The 12,100-nt window shown below is 34.0% G+C and overlaps 2 protein-coding genes across 3 annotated transcripts; both read left to right on the forward strand.

Annotated features, from left to right (window-relative positions):
* The first annotated feature begins 325 nt into the window (after positions 1–325).
* On the forward strand, positions 326–1,254 carry LOC103998137 (E3 ubiquitin-protein ligase RSL1). The gene is made up of 2 exons (XM_009419532.2): positions 326–1,101; positions 1,185–1,254. Exons 1-2 carry the CDS (start codon positions 326–328, stop codon positions 1,252–1,254), a joined length of 846 nt encoding a protein of 281 aa, XP_009417807.2.
* Positions 1,255–8,633: 7,379 nt separating this feature from the next.
* On the forward strand, positions 8,634–11,870 carry LOC135593093 (ethylene-responsive transcription factor 1-like). Of its 2 annotated transcripts, none has more exons than XM_065082914.1 (3): positions 8,634–8,987; positions 10,600–11,518; positions 11,628–11,870. In XM_065082914.1, the coding sequence occupies exons 1-2, from the start codon at positions 8,720–8,722 to the stop codon at positions 11,469–11,471; spliced, it is 1,140 nt and encodes a 379-aa protein (XP_064938986.1). In that variant the 5' UTR covers positions 8,634–8,719; the 3' UTR covers positions 11,472–11,518; positions 11,628–11,870. The 2 variants fall into 2 exon arrangements, with proteins under 2 accessions (XP_064938986.1, XP_064938987.1); XM_065082915.1 differs by having other exon boundaries at positions 8,636–8,987; positions 10,603–11,518.
* The last annotated feature ends 230 nt before the right edge of the window (positions 11,871–12,100 follow it).

The raw sequence follows: 12,100 nt of genomic DNA on the forward strand, positions 1-12,100 counted from the left end.
TGTTCTGCTGTAAAGATCGTGCAGGTGCATTTTGCATACCTTGCAACCATCCCAATTCGGATGATTACAAGTCCATAACCGGAAACTTGGGATCAGTTCCTTATCAAGAAACTATATGGCTCCATTATTAATGTTCTTGGAATTGTTCCCCTTCATCAACACACCAAACCCATGCACTCTTCGTGGAAATTTCTCCCCATCATACCGACGACGACGTTCCGAATTCCGATCTCCCTCGATCATAAATAGACACTCGACCTTTCATGGCATTTGCAGGTTTGCAGGCGTTCGTCGACCTCCTGAAGCCCTAGAGAAAGTCCACAGAATGGAACAAGAGTCCTCCACCCAAGTAAGGCATCTGGTGGATGACTTCTACTTCTATGCGCTCTCCGACACAGACCAAGAGCTCTTCCCCATCTCCGACGAGAAGTACGCCGACGGGCTCCAGCTCCAGGAAGTGCTCATGTCTGCGGTGGTTGCTTCTTGTTCCGTTCGTATCAGATCGCCGGCAGTGAGAACCATAAAGGAGAGGGGCGAGTCCTCTTCGAGCGCCCCAGTGCTCTGCAAGATCTGCATGGACACAGCACCAGCAGCCGAGATGTTCCGGAGCAGCAACTGCTCCCACTCCTTCTGCCGCGACTGCTTGAGCCGGTACATCGGCGCGAAGGTCCAGGAGAACATACTGATGGTGAAGTGTCCGGAGATCGAGTGCAAGGGGGTCCTGCGGCCGGAGCTGTGCCAGGATATCGTCCCGGCGGACGTGTTCTCGCGGTGGGAGACGGCGCTCTGCGAGTCCATGGTCCTCGCGTCACAGAGGTTCTACTGCCCGTTCAAGGATTGCTCGGCGCTTATGATTGACGATGGGCAGGAGACGGTGATGCAGGCGGAGTGCCCGAGCTGCCAGAGGCTGTTCTGCGCGCAGTGCAAGGTGGGGTGGCATTCGGGGCTGAGCTGCGAGGAGTTCAAGATGTTGGGAACCGATGAGAGGGGGAGAGAGGATCTTATGTTGATGAAGATCGCCAAGGACAAGAGGTGGAAGAGGTGCCCAAGGTGCAAGTTCTTCGTGGAGAAGACTCAGGGCTGCATGCATATTAGGTGCAGGTAACGTATCGTTCTTCATGTTTTGACAATATATATAATTAATGTCGAATAAGGAGAAAACTTTGGCTCTCGTTGAATTCCAGGTGTGGCTTTGAGTTCTGCTATGGATGTGGATCAAAATATGTGATGGCTCATGCTTGCAGCAGTGCTTAACCTGATTGGTACTGAAGGATGAAATCTTTTTGGGTCTGAAGAATAAAAAGAGTTTTTCTTTTGCAGACCAAATTTCCTGCTCATGCAACTTTTTGTACTCAGGTGTTGATCCAACTTTGGCTGCAACCTTTAGAACGCACATCAAAATTAGTCGTTGGAAATTAATCTGTGTCTTAATTTTGTGTTTCCCATACTACCGAGTTGCAAGCTTGGAGAATCTGTCATCAATTGTTTAAGATGATGACCTTCACCTGTTTCCTTTTTGTTTCTGCCAAACATATGGTGGGATTCTTTCCCGGGCGGCGATCTGTAATGACAGTGTGCCTTTTGATTTATGTTGCTTTTGCTGACAGATTGCTGGAAGAATCAAGACCCACTACTGTCCAACAACAATACTTAGTAGAGGCCTTTTATCCATTGGAAATCTAAAGCTTTCCTCCTCGTCTATAATACTCTTTTCTGTGATGTCATCAGATCTCTGATGATTTTGACTCTGCAACTAGTGCGGCAAATGGCGTTCCCAGTGGGTGGGGCAATGCCGACTGCCGACTCGAGTTCTGTGATGGACGAATGAGCATGTCCCTCTTCCCTATCATCAATGGTTCTATTAGACTACTTTTTTTTATTCTTCGTCATGCTCTATACATCTTCAACTCAATTCTTTCTCCTGACTGAAAATAATTATAAACATAAACATTTTAATAATATTACTGTTATATAAAAAATTTAATATCAGAATCAAAATCAAATAACGATATATCTAAATCAGGATTACGTATCTTTTGATATCATTTATTAATCTATAAATGCATCTTCATAAGACTAGTTTTTTTCTCTTTTATTCTTCTTCTAAGTGATGAAATAGGAGCTCATAAAGATTGAGAATAAATCTCATATGTGTAGTCCATAGGAGATTTGTCTATTTATAGATAAGAGTAGAAGTATAAAAGTAGATTTGTCTATTTGTCTATTTATCTTCTAAAAAAATTTATCATAAGTGGACTTCCTTTCTAACAAACAATTGTAATCAGAATTCAATCAGATTTATAATATATCTTACTTAATTAAATATATCATATAATCTAATATTATCCCATTTGGCCTATTAATTAATAAAATATAAAAAATTAAATTAAAATAAATTAAAAAATTTTAAATGATTTTATATAATTAGATTCTAAATTTTTTTAAGGTATTTTATACATGATCATGAATTTTTAAAATAAATTAATAAATCTAATAAATATAATAATACTATATTTAGTTCAACTACCAATATGAGTCATAATGATTTTATGTCATCAATGTCATTCTTATTTTTATGTACCATAACATTATTAGTCTTTCCTAATGTAATCTATAATAACTCCTATAATTTATCTTATCAAGAGAATATTATTATCATATTCAATTATAATATATATAAATAAAATAAAATAAATAAAATATTTGAAATAAATAATTTTAGTTAAATGTATAATTTTTTAATAATAATATCATTTTAAACATGCATCATCATATTTTTTATGACTTAGCCACAAGATCCAAAATATATTCTTTAAAATGTAAAGCTATAGAAAATGAATTAAAAATCATTAAAGTGGTGTTATTTTATTTTGATAAGTTTAGAACCGTTAAAGTACTTATCGTTCTTAAAGAAAAAAATTACTGTGATGTTATTATGAAATATCTTTAGTGGTCTAATAATTGAGTCAACAACATCAAGTTTTGAGATAAAATTTCATAGCTATAAAGCTTGATTTGTTACCTTAAAGTATGTCACAAATTCAACTTCTATTGTTAATGATATATTAATCTATTGTTTTATAATTTTTCAAGAAATTGGATCTCTAACTAACATTAATATAAATCCTAAAGTGGACTTCCTACTATTGCGATAATTTACAAAATCAACATATCAATATCATGTCACTTCAAGCATATCATGTATATGAGCATATAGTCTTTCATCTCCTATAGATATATCATTACTTTCTTTATAACTTTCTAAAATTTCGTTCCTAGGTTACTCTTGTATCTATCTAGTATTCTAATTACAAAATTGATATATAGTCTTATATAGGTTTAAACATATAATAGATTTTTAATATAAAGAATATTATTTATTTGATTCATTTCTAAGTTATTGATAGGACATTAGCTTTAATTGAATTTTTTTACTCTAGTAATAAATATATCACTAGTTGAGTAAAACTATATACTAATCTTTAAGATTTATTCATGAATATCTCAATGCAAATAACATATGCTACCTCATTTACATCAATCATCTTAAAATTTTTAGTGAGAAATATTTTAGTTTCATATAAGAAACAAATATCACTATTGACAAATAAAATATTATATACATATAAAACTAATATAATAAACTTGCTCCCACCACATTCATAACATAATTTTTCTTAAATATGAAAGAAGTAATATCATTATGAAACTTTATATATTATTGTTTGAAAACTTATTTAAAGTCATAAATAGATTTTTTAAGTTTATAAACCTAACTTTATTTTTCCTTCTCTATAAATCCTTCATGTTATTTCATGTAATTTTTTTCATCTAAATCCTCATTTAGAGATACCATTTTCATATTCATTTGATATAACTTAAAATCATAATGAATTTCTAATGTGATGAAGATCCTCAATATGTCTTTTATAAAAACTAAAGAAAAAGTCTCGTTATGATCTTTCTAAGAAAATCTTTGAACACACGTTTGACTTTATATCATTCGATATTATCCTTTAAGTCATATTTTATGTTAAAGACCTATTTACAATTATTTTTTTTAATAATTATTGGGTAATCCAATGAGTTCCTAAATATCATTCTAGTTTATTAATTTGAACTCTTCCTTCGTTATATCATACCATCTTTTTGAATTGTTGATTTCCAACTTCTGAAAATGATAAAGGATCCTTTTTATTTATATATTATAATTTAATTCTTATAGATATATCAAATAATTATTAATAATGATGTCTCCTTTCTCTTTTAGATCTTTTCAAAACTATTAGAGTATATCCTTATACTATATTATGTGAGAGTTCACTAATATTATTTTACTATTTATCCTCATTAATTCATTCAATGATTTGAGGAATAACAATCTCTCGATTGAAAAATAATAAAGGAGCATCAACTTGTATCTCCTTTATATTAATCTTTCAAAATTTTCACTCATACTAATTTTACTATTTTTAAGAATCTTATCTTATCAAATTCTATTATTCTTATATTATAATTAAGTTAATAAAATATATATCTCTTGAATTTTTTTAGATAACTTATAAAATATCAAAAAATACTTCTTGGATAACCTCATTTATGTACACCTTAAGAGTATTAATAGCATGCGACTTTCAATAAATTAAAAATATATAATACAAATCATCTATAAATATGATAAAATATCTTTTTTCAATGAAATAGGAAATATGAAATGGTCTAGAGATATCAATATGAATAATATCAAGGAGTTTATTATATCTTATGGTATTATTGTTTGTATGCTTAGTTTGCTTTCCCTTAATGTAATTTATGCAAATATCAAAATAAAAAAGTTTAAACTTTTTAAAATATTATTTTTCACTAATCATTTAATTCTTTTCTTGGAATATACCCCAAATATCTATACTATAGTATAGAATATTTCTCATTATTCAAATTATGTTTTAATCCAACATTTGATTATACAGTAATCAATATTTTTCTAAGCTTAAAATTCAAATTAATTATGTATAAACCATGATATAAAATTTTGGAACCAACTATTACTAAATCATAAAAATACTAGGTTTACCATTAAAAAAAATACTAACTCATTAATTTTAGATAAGAAAACTAAATTTCTATAAATAGTAAGAATATAACATATGTTTGTAAGATCCATTAGATGTCTAGTTCGTAGACCTGGGTAACAAGTTCCCACTATTATCACTATTATTTTAAGATGATTCCCCGTAACGATGAATCTTTTATGTTTTCTTAGTTTTCGATTTGTAAAAAGTTCTTGCATATTATTGGTAATATGAGTTAAAGTAACATAATTAATCATTCAATTATTAGAAAGAATTTTTGGAATGTTTGATTTGAAACATATGAAGGTTAAGTTTATATTTCTTTTCTAATGAAGTTTTACACTTAAGATAGTCCTTTTATATATATATATATATATATATATATATATATATATATATCCTTTTTTTCCATAAAAAATATTTTATTGTGAATGCTTTGTTTTCGTTAGCTTATTTAGTATTTTCAGACTCGATAAATTTATGTGGATAGGCTTCAACTTTTTGTTTCTTGTTATTAGCTCTTTCAATAGTTTCCAAAATATTAAGAGATCTTTTATGTCTTAAACTTAATTCTTCCAAAAAATATATATACTAATAAGCTCATTTAAATCTAATTTATTTTTATTTGTATTATAGTAAATTTTGAATATACCAAACTAAGGAGGAAGATAACTAAGGACAAATTACATAAGAAAATATTCATCTACATTCATGCCTAATGCTTTAAGCTTAGCAGCTTTATCAATCATATTGATGATGTGATTCTGAATCTCTCTAGTGTTATCATATTGAGCTATAGTTAGTTTTTTCATTTGTAAGATAATAGCTTATCAGTATATTTAAATCTATCTTTAATAGTCTTTAAATATTTTTATATGCTAATTATATGTGGTAATGAAATTTTGATGTTATTTATAATTTTCATTCCTATAGACATTAGATTAAGCATATTAGATCTTTTTCAAGTATTTATTTCATTAATTTATTCCATAGTGCTTTCATCAATCGAGTATATAAGTCTTTCAATAAGTAATACTAAGTCAATATCTAATACACCTAGTGTGAACTGTATATATTATAATTATTCTAAATAATTTGAATTAGAGAATACAGTAATACTATAAAATATAATATAATATTAAATATTTTAAAATTTTAAAATATGATAAACTATTGATATCTTTCATATTTCACCTTTGAGTGAAATATTGGCATATTTAATGTTCACTCAAAATTTTTTATGAATGACTAATATCATCCTTATGAAATAATATTGTCATCTTTGAGTATATAATCATAGACTATGAGGATATCGAAAATAGTACTATCATATCTCATCATATAATTATTCAAAGTAATTCTCTTTTAGGATTATCTAAATCTCTTAATTATATATGTCATTATAAATATCATTCAGGATTAATTTTTAAATATAATTTTATATGTTATTAGTCTATATTACTTTGATGACTAATCAATATAATAATATAAAATATAATTTAAAATATTTTATAAATAATAAAATATTTATTATAATTTATATTGTATAAATCTACCATCGTATGTTACTTTGGTAGCTACAAATCAAATAAATCATATCTATTTATAGACGAGAGTACAAGATAAAAAAGTAGAAGAGTTACTCTCATCAAAGCTATCTCCTAAAGAATTTATCATAAATAATTTTTTTTCTATCAGTCGATAATTGTTAAATTTATAATATATCTTATCTAATTAAATAAAATTATATAAATTAATAATAATATCTTTAAAAATGATCTAGAGCTGTCATGGTCGATACACAAGATCTCAGTGTTCAAAACTAGGGTTTTCTCATCCTCCACTAGATTAAAGTGCATCCACCAAAGGTTACAGTCTAAACCACAGGTTGTGTTGTGTGTTAGTGCACATAAGCATCTGGAATTCAACCTAACCTGGGTTTTCTTGTCTTCATGGGCAATATTAAACCAAAAAGATCGTGTAGGCCACACGGTCCACACCCCTTTGTCATGGTGACGATGACATCCAAGGTTGAATGCACTGAACCTGAGCAAAAGTATTCTGGCCAGATGACCACATTGTCATCTTCCCACAGGGGAAGCTATACGAGAACTGCCACCACCACCTTTCTCACTGGGAAATGTTCTGTCAGAGCTTAAGTTGGACCCCATCAAACATGTGGTGGATAGGGTTTGTAGCTTGGTGCACACCAGAATCCAAAATTATCTCATGTCTCTGTGTATGCTGATGCGAGCAATGGTGGAGGGTCCGTCTTCCTATCTTAAGGTGGGAGGTTGGGCCAAGTTGGTACTGCAAAGTTTGCTTGTGTTGCCAAGGGTTAGGTAGTGAAGGCTCATGCTTCCATGCTCAGGTTCATCTCCTTTGGCTGCTTGTGTGAGCTATCAACAGGCAACAATAGATCAGCAACTTTGGAGGATGTGGTGATGGAAACAATCAACCAGCAAGTCCAGGTGAAAATAATACATGCAGTTGTGAAATGAAGCAGGCCTTCTTGTCTTCAAGCTTTGCTGCATTTGTGCTTTGTGCTCCTCAGAGAAGAGTGAAAGCAGTTCATTGCAAACCCACCATAATTCACAAAGAAAGAATAAAAAGGATAAGAAAAAATGCAACTAATGATCCATATGAGAATGGAATAGAAGTGTATTTTGGTTGTGAGACCCCACTGGAAACAGTACCATTCCATAAATCTTTAGCCCACTTGCTCATTTAATTTGAGTACGGGAGCAAATCAATCATCATCATCATCGTCGTCGTCTTCTTCTGTGAAAGGTTGGTGCACTTCCAATAATAATCGATAGTCATTGCTGCAGTTACAGTTCACAGAGGGACCCAACCCAATTCTGGCTTTTGTGCCCACCACACTGTGGCACCTCTCTCTCTCTCTCTCTCTCTCACACACACACACACACACACACACACAGAAAACCCCCTACTACCTATCAGCTTCTCATATGCTTTTGTAGAAGAAGAAGAAGAAGGGTCGGTAATGGCGTTTATTGCTGCCTGCAAGTTGGTGATATCAAAGAAAGCGAGCACCGTCCAAGTTGCAAGTATATCTAAACCTCGGTCTCATAGAATAACAACTGCGGGGGATAGACGTCGATGGAAGGGATCAATTCTTAAACGCGTAAAAGCAACCACACGGTTCTTTCAAGCAGGTGGAAGAAGAATTCATGAAGACGAACAAATTGGAAACGACAAAGTGCAGGACGCTCACGAGGGTGTAGATTTCGTGGCATTACGAGGCTCACAGACTGGTGCTTCATCTTGAGTGCTGCTTGCGTCATTCGCTTCTTAACGTTGTTGAGGGAGGAACATTAGCGTGCGCTGTTTACTCTCTTCCCTGCACATTGCTTTGAAATGTGTGCCGAAGTTCTTATATATATATATATATATATATATATATATTATTTGTCTTAATAGGAATTTTTAATCCCACCAACTCATTTGCTCACTATAATTTCTATTTATTCATTTAATTTCTATTTTCACTTTTTTTTTTGCGGAAATTCCAACTAATTTAACAGAATATAAAGTCCCCAACTTTTCTCCTCTCTCTCTCTCTCTCTTGTTCTTGAAAGGAAGCTCTTTTGGAAGAGAAGCTGAGCGGGGTTTGAGGATCGAGGATGTGCGGAGGAGCGATCATCTCCGACTTCATTCCGGCGACAAGGTCGGCGCGGCGGGTCACCGCCGACTACTTGTGGCCGGATCTGAGGACGGGCGGAGCCAATGGGGCGACGAAGAAGCAGAAGAAGAGCGGCCACCGCCGGGCTGTGGAGGAGGTCGAGGATGACTTCGAGACCGACTTCTTGGAGTTCGAGTACGAGGCGCTGGAGTCGGAAGTGGAGGACGAGGTGGAGATCGTGGAGAAGCCCTTCGCTTTCGCCTGCAAAGGTGAAAAAATATGGGTTTTGACAGTTAGTTGTTACTTCATTGCGCGTTCTAATCCTTCTCCGTGTATGAACTATGTTATGATACTTCCACCAAATTCTATTTTCTCAGCTATTTCTTGGTACTTTGGCTCGTCACACGTCATCAGAAAGCGAAATCTTTCGTGCATCCCAATCATTTTCCTCTAGCATATTACACAGTGCCTTTTTTTCAAGTTAGGTATGAGAAATATTTACAAGATTTTAGTATATACTCTGTTTTCTGGATTGTTCCCCGATGGCCAAGATCGGATTTTTCATCCTCTTTTTTTGGTTAATTTGGCAAATAATAGCTTGAAGGTGTAATATTTTTCCAACAGAATCCTTCTACTCCGATTCCTCTTTCCTTCCCGTTTACCGGAAGACAAAATTGTTCTTTAATGATTCCTTTTTTTCCTTCGATTACTGAAATATATGTATTTATGTATGTTGGGGATTCTTTTCCAGTATAGTGGATTGTGTTCGTCTCGTTTTTCTAGTGATGGAGGCTTTGGTTTTGCTATATGTAGCATCTTCATCTTTGTTTTGTTTCATGGAGATTGCTTTCCCCCCTTTGATTAGCTTTTCATTTCTTTGTTTGAGTTTTTCGTTTGGTTATTTTTATGGTTTTAGAGTGACAGCAATCATTCTCGATGTAGGTTTAGAATCATAAGATCCAAAGTTTATTTTGCTATTCTCCTAAAAAAAAGTGTTTTTATAGGATTTTTTAATTAACAGCATTTATTCTTGAATATAGATTTAGGGTCATAAGATGCAAAGTTCATTTTATTTAATTTGTTATTTTTTTATTTATATGCTGTTGGTCGATGCTCGTATGCAGACTTTTGGTTGCTTTGAAGACCTTAGGCTGCTGCCCTTCAATTGGTGGCACTGAGTTATCTATTAAGACCATCCATATATTATTGGTCATGCAATATCAGAATTTATGCATGATGTAAATTATAGAAGGATTGGTAACTATTGGGGTTACCTTAAATCAATAGCTGGTATTAAATCTATGAAATTAGAGTCTGGCTTTCCTTTGTTTTGAAATCACTTGAATGGAATCTGTGTGACTACAAGATATCAGCAGATACATGCATCATGGATGTTGATCGATTGAAGAAGTTTTGATGTGTTACAATGAGAACTTGCCTGCCAACGTTCTAGGTTTTATGGTCCTTAAACCTTCTTTGTTGAGAGCACAACTTTCTGAATCCTTAATTATCTAATAATCTTCTCAATTCAAACTGGATTGATGTTTCAGACCATTTAGATAGTTGTTTTATCTCTTAAATCCCATATTCTTCACTGGATAATGAGGAAAAGAAGCATCCTCTAGGAGTTACAAATGTTAGTTACTAATAACTGCTGCATACTCTTGGCTTAATCACAGACACAGATCTGCTCCAGAATCAGTTAATGGTGACATTTCCTTTTGTGCTTTTAGCTCTCCTGAATTAGTAGCTCTACTGTGAATTTTGATGTTCTTCAGTAAATTTTGAGAAGGTATTACACAATCATCACATGGGAAAGTCCTCTTTAAGCATTTTTCCTGAACTTTGTATAATTTGTTGCTTTCTGTTCTATTACTGCAGCAGATGGACCAGTTGCTCTGAAACCTGTGAAATTCAATGGATCTGCAGCTAGGTCTGCTAAAAAAGAGAGAAAAAATCAATACAGGGGAATCCGTCAGCGTCCTTGGGGGAAATGGGCAGCTGAAATTAGAGATCCTCGCAAGGGGGTTCGTGTCTGGCTTGGAACCTTCAACACTGCCGAAGAAGCTGCACGAGCATATGATGCAGAGGCCCGTAGGATCCGTGGTAAGAAAGCCAAGGTGAATTTCCCTGATGAAGCACCACCGAGTGTTCAAGAGTGCCCACTCAAATCAAGTGCACCAAAAGCACCCAAGCCAAACCCACAAGAGATGCTCAATGTCAACCCATATGGGGGTATGGATGACCCAGATTTAGATTTCTGTTCTGTTTTCGACTATATTGATGACAAGGAACCCGTCAAGCAATCCATGAACATGGACTCCTCTGGGATGAATCTATCTCCACCCATCGAGGGACCTGCAATTAATTTATACTCTGACCAGGGAAGCAACACTTTTGATTGTTCTGGATATGGCTGGGAAAGTGAGGTTAAAACCCCCAGTATCACTTCATTTCTTGCTCCAACCATGAATGAAGCTGAAGGAACACCATACCTGGAACAGGGTGGTCCACTGAAGAAACTGAAAAATAATTCTGGAGAAGTTGTGGCTGCCAAGAACTCTGTGGCCAAACTGTCGGAGGAGCTATCTGCTTTTGAATCATACATGAAATTTCTGCAAGTACCATATCTTGAAGGGGGCTCAGATGGAACTATTGAGAGCCTTCTCGTTAGTGATGTGCCTCAGGATGTGAGTGAAGTGGATCTCTGGAGCTTTGATGACCTGCCACCAGTGGCGGTCGGCAGTTACTGAGAACATTGATATTCTGCCAAATAATGCTCTGTAAATAAGATGCGACCGTAAGTTTGTCACACATTGCTGCATAATGTTCTATTCTATCCTTTTCGTACGTCTTGATTTTCTATTCTTGAAAGGATCTCTCTCTCTCTTCTTTTTTCCCTTTTTCAGGAATCCATGCTGATGGAGATATGGAGAACAAGACGTATGAGCTATGATCATAGGTTGGAACGTTGGTTTATGCTATTATGTTAGATCTTATGTATCGTGTTTATGCTTGCCTTGTGTGTTTTCTTGTTGAGTGCCAAACTTGGACCTTCTTAGTTAGCTTGTGGTTATGTCGAAAACTTGCTTTCGCTCTATGTTTGGCATTGTTATTATCAGTGATGCATGGACGTGATGTGCTTATGCTTATTTTGCAGTTCTTATCCCCTTGTTGCTGTTATGATAGACTGGATTTTTTCTGATTGTTTCTGATGGTATAATTCATTTGGTGGAAATCTATCTCTGTTAGGATCACAAGCATTTCCCAAATCAACTGTTAATCCAAAATATGAATCTGTTTAGATTGGGATCATTTCATTTTACTAAAATATTGTGGTCCACCATCAAGATATCATAGATTTCCGAGTGGATTGTTTCTT

This window comes from Musa acuminata, chromosome BXJ1-9 (assembly GCF_036884655.1).
Source record: "Musa acuminata AAA Group cultivar baxijiao chromosome BXJ1-9, Cavendish_Baxijiao_AAA, whole genome shotgun sequence".
Taxonomy (NCBI): domain Eukaryota; kingdom Viridiplantae; phylum Streptophyta; class Magnoliopsida; order Zingiberales; family Musaceae; genus Musa; species Musa acuminata.

Coding starts and splice junctions, on each gene's coding strand:
- LOC103998137 (XM_009419532.2), top strand. CDS start 326: ATGGAACAAGAGTCCTCCACCCAAGTAAGGCATCTGGTGGATGACTTC. Junction 1,102..1,184: donor TGCATGCATATTAGGTGCAG/GTAACGTATCGT, acceptor GTTGAATTCCAG/GTGTGGCTTTGAGTTCTGCT.
- LOC135593093 (XM_065082914.1), top strand. CDS start 8,720: ATGTGCGGAGGAGCGATCATCTCCGACTTCATTCCGGCGACAAGGTCG. Junction 8,988..10,599: donor CTTCGCTTTCGCCTGCAAAG/GTGAAAAAATAT, acceptor CTATTACTGCAG/CAGATGGACCAGTTGCTCTG.